General features: G+C 45.8%; 3 protein-coding genes across 8 annotated transcripts; 1 reads left to right on the top strand and 2 right to left on the bottom strand.

The window, feature by feature from the left end:
- Positions 1–31: 31 nt before the first annotated feature.
- Positions 32–3893, bottom strand: LOC142990149 (uncharacterized). Of its 6 annotated transcripts, none has more exons than XM_076139889.1 (8): positions 3803–3881; positions 3444–3704; positions 3079–3354; positions 2947–2994; positions 2554–2652; positions 594–643; positions 380–495; positions 32–224 (listed from the first exon to the last, which is right to left on the bottom strand). In XM_076139889.1, the coding sequence occupies exons 1-7, from the start codon at positions 3861–3863 to the stop codon at positions 382–384; spliced, it is 909 nt and encodes a 302-aa protein (XP_075996004.1). In that variant the 5' UTR covers positions 3864–3881; the 3' UTR covers positions 32–224; positions 380–381. The 6 variants fall into 6 exon arrangements, 5 of the variants coding, with proteins under 5 accessions (XP_075996004.1, XP_075996005.1, XP_075996002.1 ...); XM_076139890.1 differs by having other exon boundaries at positions 32–168; XR_012960752.1 differs by having other exon boundaries at positions 32–495; positions 2947–2988; positions 3803–3887.
- Positions 3894–4517: 624 nt separating this feature from the next.
- LOC142990145 (mitochondrial basic amino acids transporter-like) lies at positions 4518–10772 on the bottom strand. The gene is made up of 4 exons (XM_076139884.1): positions 10386–10772; positions 8975–9018; positions 8793–8876; positions 4518–7924 (listed from the first exon to the last, which is right to left on the bottom strand). Exons 1-4 carry the CDS (start codon positions 10411–10413, stop codon positions 7151–7153), a joined length of 930 nt encoding a protein of 309 aa, XP_075995999.1. The 5' UTR covers positions 10414–10772; the 3' UTR covers positions 4518–7150.
- Positions 10773–11504: 732 nt separating this feature from the next.
- Positions 11505–14712, top strand: slc25a47a (solute carrier family 25 member 47a). Its single transcript, XM_076139885.1, has 6 exons — positions 11505–11663; positions 12419–12462; positions 12553–12624; positions 12814–12993; positions 13314–13569; positions 13673–14712. The coding sequence occupies exons 1-6, from the start codon at positions 11627–11629 to the stop codon at positions 13990–13992; spliced, it is 909 nt and encodes a 302-aa protein (XP_075996000.1). The 5' UTR covers positions 11505–11626; the 3' UTR covers positions 13993–14712.
- The last annotated feature ends 8899 nt before the right edge of the window (positions 14713–23611 follow it).

Here is a 23611-nt window from a genome sequence, read left to right as displayed (position 1 = left end):
CTGAGAAAGACAAGCTCAAAATGACTTCTTTGAATTCTTAAACATTAAAGCAAAGCCACATGAGAGCAGTGAGTCTGAGGCTGTAGCTCCTGTAGCTCCTGTAGCTCATGTAGCTCCTGTAGCTCCTGTAGTTCCTCTGTTGGGCTCTCAGCTGGAGCCTGAATGTGTCTGAGGAACCAAGCACGTTTCAGTGGCTTCAGTCTGACTCCATTCTGTACCTGTCACTGTGGATCAGGAGCTGTTAACCCTTATAACCATGGAAACTGCTTCAATAACCTGCTGTAGACAATTGACTGTAGTGGGTGTGGGTGTGGTGGGTTGACTGAGAGAGTGATGATGATTATGATGATTATGATGATGATGATGATGATGTATTTACATTTACATAATGCGGACACAGGCGTACTCAGTGGACTGACACTCAATGTGTCTCACTGTCCCTTGTCTGGTGGGGAGAATGATATCAGCATAGATGACGTCATCTGCATCCCCATCCTAAACACACACACACACACACACACACAAGTTGAGAATGGTTCAGTGGGTTCGAGTGATTGTTTGTGCTCTCTGATCTGAGGAGAGAAGGAACTTACATAATCGTCGCAGGTCGTGCGGTCGGTGTCATCGTGCAGCTGCAGGCTGTCTGTGACAACGAGATGATGTCAGCAATGCATGAATACATATTTCAGTATATCTGTATATCTGATGTCTAGGTCATGTTGGGTCTGGATTGGGAGGTCAGGGGATCAATAGAGATTACGTCACAGAATTCCCATTGCACTTAGATTACATCGTGCAATGGGAATGACATAATCACCAAGACAACCTGAAATTATATAAGGAGGGAGCGACAGGTATTTGTTGGGACCAGGGTCGCCGTCTCGCCTCGGATGAATTGCGTTGTAGTTTTTGATATTTTATGTAGTTAGTTTTTGGACATAGAATTAATTATAGCATGTTTTTATCCCGGATCATTTAGCTCATATTCACCCATACACTCACTGATGCCATGAACCTTCCGTTCCCTTGACAACCGCTCCACCTTCCTGAGCCATGATGCCCCCAAAGATAGGAAATATTTACTTGCAGTTATTTCTAAAATATTTTTGGCTGGGTTATGTTTTATTTTTTAGACGTATTTTTTTATATTCTTAATATAGTTTAAGTTTAGCTTTTTTAAATGTTTTTGTATAGTTGTATTTGATATCTAGTTCCTTTTGGCGTATTGCTGTAGCCCCACGTTGCCCCTTTGCTGTCTGAGTGGAACCATGCAGAGAGACGACCTCATCAGTGTCCCCAGCGACCCCCCAACAGGTCGAAGAGGAGCTCCGCATTTCAGCACCAACCTGCCAGACTGCGGCTTATTCCTTTGTGTCTTTTATGTATGATTCCTTTTTATGTTTTTTGTGCTTACTCAACAGCACTTCAACATTCTCCAGAGGAGCAAGGAGACCTGGAGTGGAACCAGCAACCTTCCAGTCCCCAGATGAGCGCTCGACCCCCTGATGCCGCTGAAAAATATACAATATATTTTTGTATTGTTGAAAATGTTTTTGTTTGTATTATTTTTCACTTTTAAGTATATTTTGTTTAAAAAAGTTTTTAATTATTAATGCATAGTTAGTTTTTAATATTCAAAGTGTAGTTTTTGTAATATATTCTGTTTAGTTTATGAATATGTTTTGTGCAGTAATACTTCAAAGTTTAAGTGTAGTTAGTGTTCTAAACTTTCTGTTTTTTTATATATTTTATGTGAGGTTCATTTTAATTTAAGTACATTTTATGTTGAGCTAGTTCCGATATATGTTAAGTATAATTAGTTTTTAAATATGTCTCATAGTATTTAATAATTTATTAGGAGTTGGTTTTTACATTTTCTGTGGTTAGTTTAAAGAAATTTAGTTTTTAAATATTTTATAGTTCTTTTTGTGTACTCAGTTTTCAATGTTGAATGTAGTTAGTTTTTATTTTCTGTGTAGTTCATTTTGAAATTAGAGCTGTGAAATTCAAAAATGTTTTTTATGTAGTTATTTTTCTTAATATTTTATGTAGTTTTTCATATTTTGAGTGTCAGTTTTTGTTTTTTCTAGTTACTTTACTTAAAAAAAACCATTTGTTGTTTGTGTTAGTGTTTATATTCTCTGTGTCATTTGTTTCTAATGTCTGTATATTGATTTGTATATTGTTGACATTTTACACATTATATAGTTATTTATTATATTTGATAGTTTGTATTTTATTCATAATCTGTGATTTTACTGGCTGATTGTTATGAATGTGACACTGCAGTAACAAAGCTATCTGATCTATTTTTATATTAGTAGCATAATTGTAGAAACCCTTGTGAGTAACAAACAAGTGAGATTGGCACACAAGTGACTGCAAAGAACACAAAGTACAATTATGCAATCTGACGTGTGTGTCTGCGTGTGTGTGTGGCTGTGTTCATGCGTGAGAGTGTATGTGTACATGTGTGGGTTAGTTTGTGCAAACAGGATGTGTAACAAAATTCCATTCAGAAAGCATTGCGCCAGATCCTACAGAGAAACTTACTCGCTCTTCTTCGTTTGACGACAAACAGAGCAGCCAGAGCTGTCAGCACCACGCAGCCCCCCACCCCCACCCCCGCCCCGATCGCATCCTGGTTTCCACCTGGAAATGCAAATTGAAATAAGTGCAAATGCAGAAATATGATTCACAAATCATGGGATGATCTTCAGGACAATGTTTTTACATGCTGGAGCTTTAAGGTGTTCATTAAGACCGGACCCTTAAGGATCCATGAACATGAGTTAAAGCCTCTAATGAACATTAGGTACAAATATGTTCACTGTTGCCACAAAGTGTTTTCCTGTGATCTTTCACCCTGCAATGTCTCCATTGAGGGAATGCATGCTGTTCAATTTAAATTTCAACGGACACAGTATTGCCAGATTCACACTGTACCTTGTTCAGGGTCTGATGCGTGTATGATGCCTCTTCCTTTTCCTCTGCCTTAAAACAAGAAGATATTTCATTATTTACTCCCTGCCTACTCCTGCTGGTACCTGCTGTATCTGTTGTGTGCAGTAAATGTACCTTTCATACTGATAGGGAACGCCTGTGAGGTCTGGACTTTTATGCCCACAGTCGCCTTGCACCTGAACCTCTGGTTTTCGAGTGTTTGACCGACAGTTAGAGTTACATTACATTTTGAGCGATATCTTAGCTGATCAGAGGAGTCTTGTAGTTCGTTGCCGTTCTCATCCACCCACTGCAGCTGGACCCGTTGCCCTGATGTTGTGGTGCACCTTCTGCCCCCCAGAAGAGCGCACTGCAGAGACGTGACGTTTGTCTCTGAGGCAGACGAGAGAGCTGAAACACACACAACCAAGCCTGTTTGTTGCACTACGCTCCTGCAGACTTTCATTCCTTAAATGTAATGTCAGCTCAGTTGTGCTCACTGTTGTGTTGAGAGAAGGTGTCAGGTCTCTGTTGGCAGCGATATTCTCCTATGTCCTCTCTCACTTTATTGGTTTGCAGCGTGCATGAATTGCTTTGGTTTGTGAGTTTGGATTGAATCACTCCATTTTGGACTAAAGCAATATAAACGTTTGGTTCACTGGCGCTGATTTCCCATATGAGATAGCAGATGACATCGTGATGACACAGGAAGTGAATATTGTAATGTCTCGCTAATATAACATTATCCTGTCCATTTACACCTGTAAGAGATTAGCAGATATAAAAAAAAAAACTTCCTACTGTTTCTCCACCTGTTGTAACTATGGTAACTAGCTATGGCATCATAAATTCATTTTACCTGTCTGGATTAAAGGAAGAAGTGACAGCAGCAGCATCACAACACGAAGCGTCCCCGCCATCCTGTACCTGAGCTTGAGCCTGACTTCAACTTCACTTCAATCTCTAAAGATGTTCCTCAACAGTGATGTCACTTTGTGTTTGCCAACATCCTGAACCTGCTGATTTTGACATGACCAGCGTGAGACACTTGAGAGAACGATGGCCATGATGTTGAAAATGAAGATGTGTTCTTCTATAATATATATTATTATTATTACGATCATTTGGCAGACGCTTTTATCCAAAGCGACTTACATTACATTACCACCCTTTGCAGAGGGGGGAGCAATTGACGGTTCGGTGCCTTGCTCAGGGGCTCCTCGGCAGGGGCTCGAACCGGCGACCCTCCGGTTCCCAAGCGGAAGCACTACCCACTGAGCCACTACCTCCTCTTCTCCAGCAGTTATAACATTAATGACACTAGCGTAATTACAGTGTAATAACTAATGTAACGCACCATGAAAATGTAATAAGTGTAAAAACCCTATTTAAAGATAATGTTTGTTGTGATTTGTATAAAGTTAAATTGAACAGAATTGAAGTATCTCCGTTATTGTTTTGAGCAGTGTATTGACATATAACATTTAAACGCAATGTAAACATGTAATATTGTATACCAATGATTTCTTTTTGTAGTGAGTGGTGTGTGTATGTGAAGTGAGACAACCAGAAAAGAGGAGTCAGTCTGTTTTATTTATATGTTATGTACAAACTAATCCAGACAAACAGGTGAACTGGCTCAGCTTTTCAGTGCAATATAAAAATATGCAGTCAACTTTATAGTTAGAATATCCTCAGTGTAACAGACAAACCAATCGAACGTCCAAAACAACACAAATGCAGACATTTTACAAGATATAGACTTTTTCAATCACTTCAAAACAGTCCAGACAATCTAAAGTAACCTCAGACATCCTGTACATATTGCATTTTCCATCAAAAGTGTTCCTGTGTATAAGAGATGATCACACTCACAACCTTTAGTACCTACAGGAGAGAAACGCTCCTGTTTAAGATCATCGTTTGATCAAGGCAAATTCAACAAACAAGAAAAATATCCCTTTCTCGTCAGCAGCCACCATCAAATGGAACCCAACCATGGAGATCCTGAAGTATCTCAGCAGCCGTAAGCAGTTCAGTACAGAGGTCGAGAGAGGAGGAGCCAAATCCTTGTTTAAACTTTGATTTCCAGAGATAAGAATTTTCTCAAGATCTCCAGACAACAGGGATGAAACCCCATTTAATCTAAACCCCATTTAATCTAAACCCCAGTTTAATACCATCCTCTCTCGGCTTCCTCGGAGCATTACATTCAACATACGGTGTTCCTGTGCATATGCGAGTTCCCGCTCTCTTGTACTTGCTGTGGTTCAGCACCAACGAGCAGCTTGACAAGGTGCTTGGAAAAAGACCTTTGATCACATCAGCACCAGGGGGAGCTATACCATCTGCTCTGATGACAACCCCTTCTTACTGGAGATAAAAAACCTGTGAGAGTCTCAGATAGCAGAGCAGTAGTAGACAGCAGACGGTCACAGGTAACAGGTATGTAAATGTCTCCGTCTCCTCATGGACCTCACCATGATTGCGGTATTGTATTGCATCACAGGGACAGAAGAATCCTACTGATTTTGTATGCAGCTTCATCACATTATCATCTCAAATCCCAGTGTATGGACTGTGCTTATAAAGAAACGCTTTTACACTTTACACCCAAGTAAGACCTCAAAGATCTCTCACCCATTCATACACTGATAGCATTCAAAGAGACCACCTGCACATCTGGAGCTTCAGTGTCTCAACAACACTAACCTACACATCAACACGTACCAACTACTGTCAGAAATGTTAATCCCTTTAAGAAATTCACCTGATCCTTATCTGCATTACTTGAAGTTGAGGTTTAAGGTTGTGGTTAAGGTTAGACGTCACAGTTGGGGGTCCTGTGGAGTCATGGAGGATCCGGCCTAGAAACTCTCTCTACAACGTTGAGTACATTTTGGCCAAAGCTTCCATTCATCTCTGTGCTTCTCAATTCTAACAAAGCAGGAAAACTACAACCAAACTCCACATGATTCTGTAAAACAACACGCCAACAGACGACCAAACCAGACAGAAAAAAGCGCAATGTCACCTAACTCCAGAGCGTCAGTGCTTTAGGAACAACCTGATTATTGCTGCAACATGGTTGCTTTGGGTTTGAAAGGAGGCGTCGACATCTTCACGCGGCCCGATCACGTGATACATTCAGAGGATACAGTATAGAAACACAGGCAAGTACCCCGGTGACAAACAGGTTCAGGTCTGAACTTCCAGTCTAGTCTCACATCTTTAAGCCGAACTTGGTGTCAATGAGTCAAACCCGATGCCCACAGCAACAGTGTTGCCCCCTGTTCCCGTTCCCTCAGGCCAACGAACCCATGAAAACACGGGCGCAAAGTCGTCCCCTGGATTGTTTAGGAGAGCAGGCCTCATGGAGGTCGGTACATGAGGAGAGGAGGTTCATAAGTCGGGCGTTTGTAACTCTGGGACTGCCTGCATTCACATCATAAGGCAGGAAAAACGTTTCCTATATATACGCAAAACCAAACTACACAAAATAAAGCTTATGTACAGATGCAGTTACACACTGCATATTTATGATAGACAGTAATATTACAAACCAACTCTCAGTGTCTACACTGTACACACTCAGGTCCAGAGCCATCCCAGGCTGCCGGACCCCTCCAGTCAGAACCGGTCCCTGGTTAGACTAATGCTCACATTGGAAGGGAAAACAAATAGTGTGCCTTTGTTTTGGAAATCCCAAAGCAGTGAATCCTTTAAATGGGAATACCATCCCACATGTACCCACTGGTTCTCCTGTGAGCTTCTGGAATCTCCACACAGTAACAGATGGGCTCGTACATGGGAATAACGTAGCACACTTTCAGTCTGGTTTGAGAGAGAAAGCTGCCCTACCTCACGCCACATGGCCACCAGAGGACAGAGGGACGCCCAGTGGTGTTAACCCCTGAACGACCTCACTAACTGCTTTAGAGTTTACAAACCAATTGAATTCCATGTACTTCTGTTAAATCTCTGCCATCAAATCAAAGTTCAAATGTTTCATCTTAACGTGAGCTTAACCTCAGAGGCAAACCAAGAATACGAAATTTCTCAGAATATCTATATTTCCCTGTCTTTAACTTTGCTTTACTGTAGAAACGAGTCAACAAACAGGAGACGTTCACGGGCTCAAAGCTGGACCAAGTCTGTGTTGTTAAGTTGTTAAGTGCCATAGAGGAGGCTGAGCCGTGGGGGGCCGTCACAGGTTGGAGGGCTCAGTGTGCTGCTGGATCTGCTCCTGGGGGTTTGGCTGAGCCGGCTCGCACTCCGTTGGTTCTTCTGCCTCCCCCCGGGCGTACATGAGGATGAGGGTGACGGTGGCAAAGGTGGCAGCGTTGACAGGGAAGGCTCTCAGCAGCGTGGAGGTGAGGCCTCGCGTGAACACCATGTAGCCCTCCTTCTTCACGCTCTGACGCATGCAGTCCACGATGCTGCTGTACTGGTAGACCCCGCCCACGCCGTCCGCCTGGAGCCGGGATTTGATCACGTCCACGGGATAAGTGGAGAGCCAGGAGGCGATGCCCGACATCCCTCCAGCAAACAACAGCTTGGGGATCAGGTACGGTTCGTTTGGCTCACAGCCAATATGGCGGGTCAGGACGTCGTAGGCCAGGAAGTACACGCCGAAGCCGGGCGTCTCGCGGATCAAGGTGGTCAGCATGCCGCGGTTTACGCCCCACAAACCCTCCCGCTTGTAGATGCGTGCCAGACAATCCAGGGAATTCTTGTAGAGCTTCTTCTTGCTGGACTTCTTCTGGCCCGTGCCCTGCACCTGCATGCGGGTCTTGGCCAACTCCATGGGGCAGCAGATGACGCTCTGGATGGCCCCCGCTGCCGCGCCGGCCAGAAACTGGTTTGTGGGCGTGTCGTTTCCCAGCAGACGCATGGTGTTGCCCTGGACGCCAAACACGATGGCGTTGATGAAGGTGAGGCCCATCATGGGGGAACCGATACCTTTGAACAGCCCGAACGCCTGTGGAAAAGATGGAAGAGGGTGTTCAACCGAAACACGCAGCACATCATGACGTCCATCAGCCAGACACTTGGTTTTCCTGCACTTTAAAACTTGAAAATGCCGATTTACTGCCTTAGTCGCCCGTATAATCAAATGACTCCTAAATGTGATTGAAACGGGCACAGATGGCAGAATGCTCAGTCTGAGTAACAGACCCAGATGATGCGATTGTAATCAGAGTGTCTCCTCCGTGTGCATTTCCTCAAAGGGCAGATTTGCCTCGTGCCTCGTTACTCAACACGTCGTATACTCAGAGAGGCAGAATGGTAGGTAGTGCTGCTGTGCATGGAGACGGCTTATTAAAGTCCATTTGATTTACAGTACTGAATACACGTAAACACACTGACTGACATCAAGGGACATTGTTTACTTACAAAGACACTTTGCAGCATTTCTGATTGGTTCCTTGTAACAAACCACTGAACATTCCATTTGTCACAGGATTCTTTATTGATTATCAAACATTTCCGACACGACTAAATGTTGCAATGCAAACCACAGCGTTGAGAAACCACTGAGCAATTCTAGAAAGAAACTGTTAAAAACACAAATGATGACAACAACAGCAGTAGCTATGGTAACCACCACAGAACGCGTGAGCATTCCCGTCAGCCTCATAACTTAAGCGGGCCTCATTCAGTCACCGGGCCGGGACAGTCTGACGCAGGTCCACTATCAGGTGACTCTGAGCTCAAAGACAAACAGGACTGACAGAGCTGCAGCCACAGAAACATACGCCGACCTTAAAGTGACACGCTGACCTTTGACCCTGAACCCTCTGTATGTTGTCTTCACAATACAAATGTCAGCTTTTGAGAGCACGTACCGACTCCTGACGTATGATGGACTGGAAACAGTGGTAGGTCCCACGGTACAGAGGCTTATCTGCATTCTGGACCTGCAGTCTGACCTGGGGGATAACAGAAAGGTGTATGGGTCAGAACATCTGCGTGTTCTGTGCATGTTTAAGTGACATTTGTAATATTTCTTTAAGAACCCTTCACCTACCTTAACTGTGTCGAAGGGGTGTCCAACCAAAACGCCAACAGCACCTGGAGACAAATGAAACAGCAGTGAGATGTAACGGACGAGTGATTGATTCTGATCATTTCAATCCAACTGTAATCAATAATGGATAAGTCACACATCAGGACTTGGTGAGCTGAGAAAAGGAGGCCTTTGGGTCTTGGGTGGCCCAGGGGTCTCCTGAAGCAGCAGACGGGTATGGGAGGGTACGGGCACCGGTCTCTTGCTTCAGGAGACCCCTGTGGCACCAAGAGACTACTACACAACAACTACACTACACAAGACCACAGGCACCAATAACCTTTTGACCTCAGCTCCTACCAGCCGCCTCCATAAGGGAGACTTTGGGTTCTGTCCCTGACCTCCAGGTGACACTGAAGAGGCGTGTCAGCCAGGACACGCCCACAATGTCCAGAGCCTTCAGCATCTCAGGGCAAAGCTCAGCCTAGCGGCCAAGTGTGTCACCGTCAGTGTCAACAAACTGCAGCAAACTAATCCCCCATAATCACCTGCTTTGTCACACGCAGCCCTGATAAAGAGCCAATCACGCGTGAGCCCACAGCAGCAAGCCAGGAAAAGAACACAAGCAGGCTTCTGTTTGGAGCGCTGACACTGACGTCATAGAGGACGGAAATGTCACACCACAGCAGTTAGAAAGTCACCACAGTCTGAGAGGGGGGTTAGACTACTGGTGTGTTCTTGCTAGTTTGTTTCCTGTCACCTCCACAAACATGATCCGAGTCATTTCTCATTTGGTTCCATCACGAGATGGCAGGAAACCATTCAGTCTTTGATGTCCACTTTAACGACATATGACTGGCATGTAGAGGGGGCGTGTGTGTGTGGCATGTGAGTGGAAACTCTGAACAGGCCAGGCCATCTCAGCTGTCACACACAGGTCACACCTGTGTGGATCCTGTGTGCAGGGGGAACAAAGGACATCAGGGACACGAGGCAGAACGGCGTGCAGATAGAAGCATAAACAAACCTGCAGCAGCACAGGCATGCTTACATAAAGGCTCAAATATGTATCAAATATGAAAGATTAGGAACAATACATTCACAGGAGTTAAGACCCAACTCCTAAAACTAAACCTCAAATGGAAAATGTAAATACATGGTTAAATAATTGATGAGTGCAGAGCCACCATGTTTGAACCCAGCAGAGGAAGAACACAGCAGATATCCTGCCTCATGGCCTCATTAGCTGTCAGCTCAACTTTTACCCATCTGGCAGATATCTGGAGGCGTTTTAAACACTTTGGGGCTCTTAGTGAAACAGATAATTCCATAATAACCGAGTTACCAAACGTGAGGAGCAGCGGGACTCTGTGTTACAAAACAAACCCAGGAGGAGAAGCGGGGATCTAAGTGACATGGTGCGTTTACGTACCTCCGATGCAACCAGCAACGAAGTCCATCACCGCTCTGCAACGCTGACCGGCGGGGAGACAGCAACACACCCGTATGGCGTCAGGTTGCTATCTTTGAGTCACTAACGCCGGAGGAAGCCTGTGTTTAATATGGGGAAGCTACTTGCTGCTATCTGACGCCTAAGTCGACCAATAATACTGAATTAAGTGTAAACCGGTTTCTTCTTCTTCGCCTCCGTTAGCTAGCGCCGGTTAAAAATTTATTATCCTTTAAGAGCAGGTACATTCGCCAAACACGCCGCTTCTACTTTATGTGAACAGTTCTGAAACTCGTTCAGTTTGTTATAATATGACTTCGTTCGGAGCTTCTAGCCTCCGTGAGCCGCCGCAGTGTTAAACAGTCAAACCTTCACACGCACCCGCAGGTTTATATGGCAGCAGCCAGCTAGCGGCCGGTGGGGGCGGGGATTACCGGAATGGGATTTCTGGCCAATCAGATTGACGGGTTGACGGCGACACCCGCGCATCTTACGTCAGCGTCGTCTCTCATTGGCTGAGAGGCGCGCGGGCCCTCCTGCGTCAAGGGGTCCGCGTGATGTTTTGCTTTTGAACGGTCAGTCAGGATCACGTCCCGCACACACACAAGGACAAGAAACAACACGACTTTGAGACCATTCATTTAATTTATTTACTTTACTACATCCGGTCACCATTACACACTTATCTGAGACATTGTCTAAAGACATTGTTGACTAAATAATTCACCTTTTCATGTAGTGGATGTATTATTATTAGTAGTATTATTATTTTATTCTGATACTATTTCTTAGATTTTTTTTTTAAATGAAGACCGATATATTTGAATCATATAACGCTCGAAGAAATATTTTTCAGCTGTTTCACTTCATAAAATGCACAATAATTTCTACCCAAATGATCATGATTTGTCCTTGAACAATCCTTATATTGAAGTCGTTTACAACTTTAGATGTACTTATTTCGCTTTGAGACGCACAAATGAGACGCGACGAGTGTTTCTCGCTGCGTCGCCTTCTCTAATCATTTGAATTAAAGGTCATCGGCGAGCTAGAGGTCTTCGTAACTTCGGCAATCTTCGGCCAAAGTCGGAACTGTGGCTCGGCGTGAAAGGAGACGTCACACAAACAGCAACACACTGCAAGCGAGGTCATTACGCCGCTGCAGCCACAGAAGCGAGGACAGGATGAGTCCATGCTGTCCACGCTGATCGCGACCTCACAGGATGCATATTGTTGATTTTGTGGCGGGATCGTTTGCAGGTAACAGATCAGCCGCCTCGTGCGCGCGCATTAACTTCCGCCATGGTCGATTGTGAGGTCAGATCAGCCTGAGCGTGTCACCGCAGAGCTGAATGAGTAGCGTGTAGCTAACAGCGTGTAGCTAACAGCGTGTAGCTAACAGCGTGTAGCTAACAGCGTGTAGCTAACAGCGTGTAGCTAACAGCGTGTAGCTAACAGCGCTACTCAGGAATGTGTGACTGAAACGTTGACATGTTTGTTTTCCGGCAGTCACTATGTAGCAGGAAGCGTTTTACTTTGAAAGGCCCGCGCGTACGAATGGTGTTTGTCAATGTTTACATAATCCGCTGCTGTTAACCAGAACATTTGGTTCACAGAAACATTTTAGAATGATCGTCTCGTTTGTTTTATTAATGTCAATATATTATTCGATGATTGGATAGTGAAGTTGTTTGAGTTAAGATTTTGTTGTTTTGTGCGTTATTATTTGGTACTAAACGCTCAACGTTGTGCCGAAAGAGGGAGACGCTGTAACTTTATTCTGTTATATATATATATATGACAAAGTGTATGGACACCTGACCGTCACACCTGTGAGCTTATTGGACCTCACATTCCAACATCATGGAGGCTTTAACCTCCACTCTCCTGGGAAGGCTTTCCTCAAGGTTGTGGAGTGTGTGTGTGTGTGTGTGTGTGTGATCCCTGTCAGTGGTGTTTACGGTGGAAGCAGCTGTGTGTGTGTGTGTGACGTGTCCTTTACTCTCTCTTTGTAGGGGCTTGTGGTGTTGCAGTGGGCTACCCTCTGGACACAGTGAAGGTAAGAGAGGAGGATATTCATGGCACTTTATCAAAAAGGTGACATTATGTAATGATGGCTGAATGACATCACTGACTTTATGTTTGTCAGGTTCGCATCCAAACCCAAAAGAACTTCACTGGAATATGGCAGGGAGGGGTCACCACCTTTACCAAAGAGGGGGTGAGATGAAGAGACACACACACACACAAACACACACACACACACCCACCCACCCACACATGAACAAGGTCATGCCCAGCACACCCCTCGTCAGGTTCCTGTGTTCTTCTGAGGCCTCCTTCCCTTACTTGAGTTCACCTCTGCTGCTCTGACTCCTTTGTTGTGTTGCTCACTCTGACTCGTCCTCAGGTGAACGGCTTCTTCAAAGGCATGTCCTTGCCCATCACCACAGTCTCCATGACTTCTTCGGTGGTGTTTGGTACCTACAGGAACTGCCTGCAGTGTATGAGTCAGCTACGAGGAGCTCCTGGAACGCCACACAGCAAGCTGGAGGTCTTCCTGGCTGGTCTGGCAGGGGGCGTGGCTCAGGTAACGCACATTAGAGGTCACGGACATTATGTTTTTGTTATTTAGAGCTTTTTGGAGATGTTGGAGTTCACTTAGTGGAACAATGTTCTCAATGATCAATGATCCATGAACACCTGTTAAAGCTCCTCTACATGAAGTCATAGCTTCTGTCTTTTAGTGACTAAGTGATGAAGGGTTTTTTACAGGAATCATCAGATCCTGTAACCATGTGGCTGTGTGTCATGTGGGAGAAGTTGAGCGTCAGTTGTTATGAATCAGTTCCTCTCACATTGACGTTGTGTGATGTTGTAATGACTCTTCTCTTTATCCGGCTCCCTCAGATCTCAGTGATGTCACCAGGTGACATCGTTAAAGTTCGCCTCCAGTGCCAGACAGAGTCCATGCGAGGAGGAACCAAACCCAGGTACCACGGGCCGGTGCACTGCCTGCTGAGCATCCTCAGAGAGGAGGGCGTGCGGGGGCTGTACAGAGGAGCTCTGCCCCTTATGCTCAGGGACGGACCCTCTTTTGCCACCTACTTTCTGACTTACACCACCATCTGTGACTGTCTGGCAGACAGAGTCAACAAAAGACCAGGTGAGCAACGCTTCTGTGGTCTGCCTGAAGAAAGAGACACGTCTGCCAGGATGGTACCAAGGACTAGAACTATCAAATCTTCCCCTCCTCTGACTCCTCACAGATTGGAGCGTGGTGATGCTGGCTGGTGGACTAGCAGGGATGGCGGGCTGGACCGTGGGGACGCCCATGGACGTGATCAAAGCTCGGCTGCAGATGGACGGCGTGAGAGAGAAGAAGCGGTACAAAGGTTTCTTCCACTGCATAGGCGAGACGGTGCGAGTGGAGGGAGGCGGAGTCTTCTTCAGGAGCTTAGGCATCAACTGTCTGCGAGCCTTCCCCGTGAACATGGTGGTGTTCGTCACGTACGAGGTCCTGTTGGGCTTCCTCAGGCCGCGGCCCGACAGTGAGGATCCAGCTGCTGTTGGGCTCAAGCAGTACTGACCTACTGTGTGTGTGTGTGTGTGTGTGTGTGTGTGTGTGTGTGTGTGTGTAAAGACTCAACTGCATGGAGCTGAAACACTAAAAGAGACTTGTTCCTCCTTAAACATACTGAGAGATTTAGATCCAATATATTTTGGAATGAACTAACAATGTATAAATAGTCATGTTTAAAGAAATCAGTGCACAACTAAGTGAGACTGTTAGCTGCTGGGATGGATGGATGGACAGACAGACGTCCTTGGAGCTGTCTGTTACATATACAGCATAGAGTGTGTGTACATGTTAAAGTGTTACTTGCTCAGGGTGTTTCTCTCTCCTGCATTCAGGCAGTGAAGGTACAAAACTCTAAATGTGTGTTTCCGTCCTGAAGAGACTCTCATCTGCCAAGTCTGCCTTCTCTCTGCTTTACGAGGATCTCTGACTGACTTCACTTGAAAGGCTGAATATAAGTATATATATTTTTTAATTCAAATGGAGTGTATCTGTTTTAGCAGAAGTCTTCCTGTGTCCCCCTGATGTCAGGGGGTCATGAGATAAACTCCTCGTGCTGCAGGAGGTCACAGCAGCAGGAAGGAGGTCAGGTTATAAATATGTAGAATCTATGAATGAGCTGCAAACGCACAATTTTACTGAAGCTGAAGAGCAAACGAGCGTGCCTGTCTTTAGATAATGAGACATGATGTCACCCATAAAGACACAAACATTAAGGTGTGGAGGACTTCAGACTCTGATTTCTTTACATTGACACTTTGTTTATACTCAACACTGTTTGAGTTGAAGCCTGACTGTGAGCTCATGAGTGCGGATGTTTCCTTCTCTGGGTGCGTGGCGCCATCTAGTGTAAGGAGAGGACATCACATGAAGAGGATGTGGAGACAAAAGCATGAATAAAGATGGAGATACACTTCACTCTTCCTCTAGGGGAGATTAGTGTGAGCAAGCTTGGAAACATCAGCACAAAAATACTCCAGAGGGCAGAGTCACACACAGAGTAACACAGCGTCACACACAGTGACACACGTTAACACAGAGTGACATTTTACACAAATTCAATTGGACAGCCCTTACCTTAAAAACTGGTATTGATTGACGTATTACACACACACACACACACACGTATATAAATGAGTCCCACTGAGCCAGTGAGACAGCCGAGCTCCAAACACCTACAGACAGAGGAATTCTTCAATCAGAAAATTCCATTAAGGTGTAAGTAAACACAAAACAGCTGAATTTTCAAAATGGTGGAGGTACAGGCAGGTTTGTTTGTTTGTTTGTTTGGATCAGAGCCTAATGAGTGTGTGTGTGTGTGTGTGTGTTGCCAGGTTGGTCCATAATGAGACGCACATATGGACAAATCCCAGGAATTTGCAGCTGCATCTATGAGGGGCGGCTGAATGTTGCCTTTGTTAGCTGCTGTTCATTAAACCCTGCATGCATTTTCACCTCACGCCACATCATCCTGCAATTATGTAAGCATGTAAGGAGCTGGAGGAGTGAGCTTACGAGCTGGCAGCCTGTAAACCTGCACTCACTCAGCCTGTGCAGGTCTGACAGCTGAACAGAGCTCAGACGTGAGGCGCTCAGGCCGCCGGTGAACGATATGTGAACGCTGCTATTTATGGAGACAACACAGAGGAGTGAGTCACCACAGGAGGCTCTCATGTACATTTCAACCATCACACTCAATCTTTGTTATTCCCTCAGCCTGTCATGGATCATATAACAGCCTGGGCTTCCTAATCCTTTAATAACCAAAGAACACTCGCAATAATTGCTCCTAAGAATGTCTCCCAGACATCTTATACTACCCAGCACAGATAGCCAATCATCCAGCAGCTCCTGTATGTGTGAGCGCCTCATAAACGACGGCTGCACACTCTCAGCTCCATATTCTTCATAATGTCATCAGTTCTCAGCAGCACTCATGCCTCTGCTTACCAATGGACGTTTGGGCTATTTTTGGAACTCTGCGCTCCCCGGGTAGTGACGTGTGCTGCTGGGTAAATCTGCAGCTTCCTGCAGCCTGAGCCTGCAACCTCAGACGGCATCAGCTGTGAGAGAATGAATGGAACAGGGAGGGGCCAAGAGAAGGGAGAAGATGCTGTGAGGAGGGAGGGGGATCTGTTTGGCTGCAGGGAGAGAGAGAGACGACGGATGAGTCACTGATTTACTCCTCAGTGAGGAGGAGGAGGAGGAGTGGTAATAGCTGGCGGAGGAGGAGTGGGGGCGCTGTGGTTCTTCCCAGCAGACTGAGTGAGGAGGAGCTGCAGTGACTCACCCGCTCCTCTGGATGCTCAGCATGAATTCCACCTTAAAAGCTCGACATTATCAGTGAGACACTCACAAAGGCCCACAGACGCTGAATGTCAGTGACCTGGTTTAGACTTAAACAACCTGAGAGTCATGACAGTTTGTATAGCTGGAGCCTCACTCTGAGGAGTCAAAGGTTCTCCTGTGTTTGTATGATTGGATATTTAGTTTGTGAAAAACAAAAAACTGTCAGAAGTGCTGTTGAAACGGCAACAATGGAGAGGAAAGAATCCAATCCTCTGCTGGAGGTGGAGGAGTTTGGGGGCTTAGAGGAGATGAAGGATGAATAAATGAACCGGCCCTCAAAGAGTTAAAGAGGGAGAAGAGGAACAGAACATTCTGTGCATTAGGCTCCATGGCTCACTTTCTCTTTTTTTGGCCCAATATTTTATTGAAGAAAGCTTCTGGAATTCTAATGAGTATTCAGTTAAAGAGATAGATTCTGAGATGATTTTATAAATACAGGAGGGAGGAGAGGAAAACAGGAGACAACAGAAGAAGAAGAGAAGGAAAACAACGCTGAGAGCAAAGATGTGTGACATACAAGTGGATGAAGACAAACAGAGCCACAGCAGCAGAGGAGCAGAGACACGATGAAGACGAGACAATGGAATCAGGGAGAAATGATGAGCTCATAGGTGCAGCTTCCACAGGATGACATCATTCCACTGGACCAGCAGTTACGAAACCCATTATGGGCTGTGGGGAGGGGTGGTGGGTTAATGATGACTCCATGAAAGGTGCTATACAGAGCAAACCAGGCTGATCATTCTATTGATTGACTGATCAAATCAACAGAAGCCGTGTATTCTGAGCTCTATAAGCTGTCGGTTCCTCACTGAGCTGAAGTGCTGGGAGGTAAAGTTGTGATTGAAGTGACGCAGGTTGTTCCAGATGAACTCTTTAAGGAACCAGATTACTTCAATGTTCTGAGTTCTGCTAAATTTAGCTTCTGTCCCGGCCGCTCGGTCATGGTGACAGCACACAGATTTGTTTTCCACTTCCTTTGCCTCTTTCTATAGGAGGGAGACGTTCTGCTGCAGTCGTTACTCAAAGTGTGGCAGACATGACTGATATGAACGCCGTGCGTGTGTGGGGCCCAGATGCGAAGCTGCGTGAAATATAAGTTCGAGATAGAGATCGGACAGGTAATCAACACAGCGAGCATGGACTTCATCAGCTTCAGCCTGTGTGTGAGGATTACATCACCATTTGATGTTAGAACGGTGGAATAGAAACGCTGAAGCTGCTCAGCCTCCATTCTTTCAGCATAAACACAATCAGGCTCAGCCACTCAGGTCACATAACCTGATTAGCAGCAGATTGAAGCAGCTGTTTACAGGACAGTCAGTCCATTATGAGACCAGGAAACTCACTTCTGCAGCGTTTTAGATCAAGAACAAAGGAAAGAATTATACATGAACCTACATAATTACATGAACATTCCCCTCAGCTTTTTATGACAGCATGCTGCAACATCAGCAGTTAAAGCAAATAGAAAAAAAAAATTTGTCATTAATACAAACAAACAGACTTTGTGTCTCGTTATTCAGGAAGTCACAAGTCAACACAAAACAACACAAAATAATTTGTTTTTAGTGAATAAACTGACGACTTTGTTCAGGTTTTGTTTTCAGTCTCATTTGTTGCCACTAAACCAACATCTGCTGATCAATCTGCACTGAGAATGTTGGTGATTTGTTACTGCAGCTCTATATACAACAAAAAAAAAAAACGGTAAGTATTAGATGAGATGCTGACTGGCAGAATGAAAGCAGGAAAGCAGTGTTTGTGTTCTTCAGCGCTTAAATGGTTAACAAAGACATGGTCAACAGCCAGCATGGAGAAGGGATAACGAGCAGGAGAGAACAGGAGGGGAGAAAAGAGACAGAGACAGAACAGGAAACAGAGAAGAAAGGAAGGAGCAGGAGGAAGAGGAACCATCATGGGGCGGCTGGAGCTGCCTTCATGTTCGCCTACACACTTTGACAACCTGGTGGAACGGCAGGGGGTTCAGACCAGGCCACACACACACACACACACACACACACACACACAGAAGCCTGCTGATGCGATGACACTTTGGCAGCAGAGATCACAGAGGAGGAAGCCTGAAGTATTCAGGCACCGTGAGTGGAGCTGCAAAACAAACACCAGAGTCTACACGCTTTACGTCACAGAGGTCATCAGATGTCACAGAGGTCATCAGATAAACTCATGCCCACTTATATAAAGACTAAACAGCTCTGTGATGTATATAACATCGACAGATATCAGAGAGAATGAAAGTATTAAACCCTAAACCTCCTTGTTGTCAGGTCCTTCAGCTGCATTGAGTTGCGTTAGTTTGGTATCTCTCCTCATGTGTGTGTGTGTGTGTGTGTGTGTGTGTGGGGGCTCAGTCTGACGGTCATGAAGCCATACGTCCCCATGGTAAATGATAAACCAGCGTACAGTTATCTGTGGAGGTCAGGTGATGTTCCTGCACAAAGGTCATGTTTACCTCCCTTTAGGTCTGGATCCTGTTTATAATCCATGACTCATAACATGATGGTGTTGACATGGAGGAGGGCCCGGGGGGGGGGGCGGGAATCATTCATCTTAATGTATGTGCGCTCTGACACACGGTGGGAACCTGCTGAACCTGCCCGGGAAGGCTGGAGACAGGGAACCGCTTCAGCCGGATCATCCTGACGTTAATGAAGCCTGATGTTTGCTATAAAGGGATTCCATGCGTGCGGCGGCGGCGTCACGAGAGCAGAAAGCAGGAGGAGACGTTTAATAAGTCAAAGTGATGACACAGCAGGACACATCTGACTGCTGCAGCCTCAATCTCATTATCTTTATCTTATTATACATCTGCAATATGTTTTCCCTGCTACTCTGTATTTATTTGTTATGACTTCCCAGGGAGGAATTCATAAACGCCTCTTATGGCCTCTTCTTCCTCCTCCCCTGCACACCTGCGTACGCTATAAATATCATCAAATATCCTCCATAACTTCATCTGCTCTCTCTGCTCCTGGTTCAGTAACACGTCCTTCCTCCCTCACACACACACACACACACACACACTCAGACTCCCTCCTGCTCTCCGCTCGGCTCAGCTGTGGCTCCGTGGTGGAGAGGCCTGAACATGGGACAGCGGTGTCTAAAGGGAAGCCATCAGACTTCAGCTTCATCACACTATCATAACTGCAGATTTGCAATTTGCAGACTGCCTGATGGATTATGTGGCGTTGAGATGAAGAGCAGAGCAGATGAATCGCCTGCTAGCATCACACAGCGCTGAGCTATGGCAGCAGAGATGCTACAGCCTCAAATGCCTCCTGGTTGATCGTTTGTAAAAGGATTTCTGGTTTCTGTTGGGAATAAAACTCCTAAATTGAAACTAAACTGCAGCTGTGGACCCAGAGGCGTGATGATGATGATGATGATGAAGAGTGTGTTTGACCTCAGGCTGCACGCTCAGCTAGCAGCTCAGAGCCAAATGTAACGCTGCTGTAAAGCTCTGAGCTCAACATGACAAAGCACCAAACGCTCTTTAACCTGCACAGTCATGCAAAGTGAGAGAGTGAGAGACGGAGCTGCACATCACTTTTTCTCAGATAACACTTTCTTATTCCAGGCGCTTCCCACTTTGATACGTTCCAGATTTGGTTTCCTAACGTACCCGTCCCGATGAGAAGGAGGCGATCACAGTGTTTCATCACGCTCACGGGTCAGGAACTCTAATGTAAACGTTGAAATGTTGATAATGAGCCAGATGGAAACACACAGCCTCATGTGTTTCACGGCCTCGCGTGCTGCTCAACAACTAACGGCAACTAAAGTTCTGATTCCTAGCCCAATAATGAGGGACCTAAACAATAATGATTCCCTGTTCGCCCGTGTTTACGTCAGGGCTCATATAGAGGCACGTATGCTGGAGCTGCTCTAGTGTGAGAAGTGGAGCTCTGCCAGGAGCCCTGGAGGTGCGGCGATGGCGGTTCGCGCTGCACTCACATGAACCCCTGAGCTCAGGAGGGCACTCAGCTCGCTGACAAAGAAGCCTTGTATCCCTTTGGAACACGGCGCCGTGTCGCAACCTTTTGTTTCGCTCTGCACGCCATCAAACCTCTGTTCACCGGCAGACCTCCGCCGGGCATCAAACTAAGAGCCTGGAACCAATTAATCACAGAATGGATCTCATCCCCTGCATGCTCTCCTTTCATTATGATGCCTGATTGTATACTTTTGGCAGCAGCAGCACCAGTTGCATGTTGCTCGGTCGTTCCCATGCATGCCACTGAGTTTCCTTAATAACAATTCATCTCCTCTTCCTTTGAATAAATACTATTTCCTATCAGTTACTGATTTGATTTGGATCAAACTATGGTTGTGCACATGTAGTTAGTTTGTTAAAATCAGAAGAAAACATAATTAGATTTGTTAAAGCAACATGGCAGCAATTTTGTGAATTCTAATGATCTTCATGATAATTCCATCCAAACTGTGTGTGTGTGTGTGTGTGTGTCTGTGTGTGTCAGTGTGTAGATGTTCTCCTTCTCTTCAGCTCTGTAGGTCTCTAATGGACCCTAATGGATCAATGTTGTTGTTTTTTCTACAGCACAAAGATAGAAGTTCTGCCCTTCACAATAAAAGCTCAACGTCTCTCCTGGCTTCACTCACTGAGCTGTGTGATGATGTAATGAGGCTCACACCTCCTCACATCTCTGTTCTTCTTCTACTGCTTGGAGGGAAGGGGCTGAAGAAGAGCTTCATTACGTCGCCGGGCTGAATGTAAACGTCTGGAGGCTCATGGAGGCGTTGAGCTGCACACACGCGGCGTGTAAGACATTCCTCTGGCGTTTGACTCACAGGAAGCACACAGAGCTGCAGACAGAGGGATTAAAGCCACGGTCAGATGAACTCAGTGACCGTGGAACCTTTGACCTCCAGTGGGGCTGGACCACAATATTTTGACAAGAAATCCCTGAATTTCTATAGCTTGCAAGTCACACACACACACACAAATACACACACACACAGAGCTGGGATACACACTAACTGAACACACTTAATGGTGTAAAGTTCTTGACTTCTCCAGAACGTTCTGAGATCTTTGGTGAACATCATCTGGACTCAAACTCCTCTGCTCCACTTCACATCCACCAGAGAAAGAGGCCCGGCTGTCGTTTGAGAGAGATTCCGTCAGCAGGATCTTCATCAGGACGTGAGAACAAATGTGGGACCTTATTATTCCTAATTGTGTGGTTTGGTATTGGCACATCCAAGCACAGACACAAGCACTGATTGACTAAATGAATGTTTTGGGGCTTAGCGTCACCAAATGAGTGTTGGTCCTGTTGACCTGATTCAAACTCTGTGCGTCACTCAGTTTCTCAATTTCCCGCTGTGGCACTCAGCTGTAGTCATGAGCAGAGTCCTGAAGAAGGAGATCCCTCAGGGAGCAGGTGAGGAGCTGCTGCTCCTGTGTGCTGACAGGAGCCAGCTGATCTCTAATCTGGAGGCCTGAGGAGGAGAAGGAGGAGGAGGAGCTCCAGGCAGAGACCAGCAGAGGGATTAGATATCCACTCTGACCTGGGGACGCCTCAGGAAGAGCTGGAGAAGGAGGAACATCTGGGCTCATCTCAGACCTGATCAGTGGTGGAAAATGGATGTGACATCCTTCACTGCAACATGTCTCTCTCTCTCTCTCTCTCACTCTCTCTCTCCCTCTCCTTCTCTCTCTCTCTCCCTCTCTCTTTCTCTTACCTTTGTTCAGTGCTAAAGTTTGCTTAATCTTAAAATAAGTTTACACAGGTATAAGTGTGGATCATAGGTTTATCTGACTTGTAGCTGCAGAATCCCCACCAGTGAGCTGAGATCAAATATAACATAAAGGGATTAAGCTCTCAGTTCAGTGAGCGACATGAGAGACAGTGTGTGTAAATGAGCACAGCTGAACAGATGGAGTCAGGCGCCTTTGAAGATGAGCGTTGACCTCATGGCTTGTCAGAAGGCGAGTCGTCACGGGTCAATAAGAGGAGAGCAAGAGGCTCAAACAGCAGGAAGACGTCAATACGCATCTGTGCAGGGAGGTTGAAGCAGGACGTGGCTGACTGACGTGGCTGACTGACCCGACGTCTGACTGACCCGACGTCTCGCTCTGTCTCCACGCAGCGCTTTGCCGTAACGTAACGCATACTTGATTATCAGCTGTGCTGCTTTGTACTTGGCAGCATGAGGGACATGTGAGGTGGAGAAGGTTCAGCCTCTGCTCATCACCAGCTTCCAGCTTCCAGCAGGTTTTAGCTCCTCTCAAACATCTGTCACCCGGAAATGAAACACCAACACGTAACCGCTAATTCACTCAATCTGCTTCCATCAGCACCACAAACACAGGCGGCGTCAAACCGTGACATCTGCAGCACTTTCATGAGCGTAGTCTCACTGAGTGAGCACAGAGGAAGAGTGAAGCTTGACTCGTTTACAAACGGCACAAACGTGAAGCAGCAGAGTTCCAGCTGTGATCCATTCAAAGATAATTCAGAGCAACAGACCAAAACTATCCAAGCATCTCCATTAGAGCCAAACTAAATACCCTCAAGACCCAACGGCTGCAAGTCTGCACATGGAAATATGCAAACAAACCAACAAACTCAACTGTTTCTGATTCTCAGGGTTCAAATATCGACTTTACCTTTGTTTATTGTGTGTGTGTGTGTGTGTGTGTGTGTGTGTGTGTGTGTGTGTGTGTGTGTGTGTGTGTGTGTGAGTTTTACTGGTGAGGTTCCGCTGGTTTCTTGCAGCCTGGTCCAGGGGTAAGGACAGTAACTACCCCCTCTTCCTAGCCCTGCCATTACCCCAGTGCTACAGCGCCACTCAGGGGACACTCTGGGTTATGGTCTTCATTTAGGTCCTCTTAATTGTCCAACCTGGAGAAAAGAGAGAGAGACAGAGAGAGAGAAGAGAGAGAGAGAGAGAGAGAGAGAGAGAGAGAGAGAGAGAGAGAGAGAGAGGAGAGGAGAGGAGACAGTAAATGTACATTTTCATTTGTCCATGTACACACACATGATTTTTTGTCACAGTCGCTATGGTTACATGTACATTATACTATATCACACTCCATTGTGTAAGTGCAGTTTGAGTCCACATGTGAAGGATCCATATGTTTACATGTCTGAGTGAATCTGATCTTCTGGGTCTGAATGCTGATTTCTATCCATCATGGTGTTGAGATGCTGAGTGATCAATCAGAATGTGATCATGTAAACAAACACACTGATTGATACTTTGACTGAATTAAGGGAAACACAAGTGA

This window comes from Genypterus blacodes, unplaced genomic scaffold (assembly GCF_046128005.1).
Source record: "Genypterus blacodes isolate CSIRO-AG114 ecotype Tasmania unplaced genomic scaffold, CSIRO-AGI_Gbla_v1 ptg000476l_1, whole genome shotgun sequence".
NCBI classification, from domain to species: Eukaryota; Metazoa; Chordata; class Actinopteri; order Ophidiiformes; family Ophidiidae; genus Genypterus; species Genypterus blacodes.
This window is presented reverse-complemented; position numbering and strand designations above follow the sequence as displayed.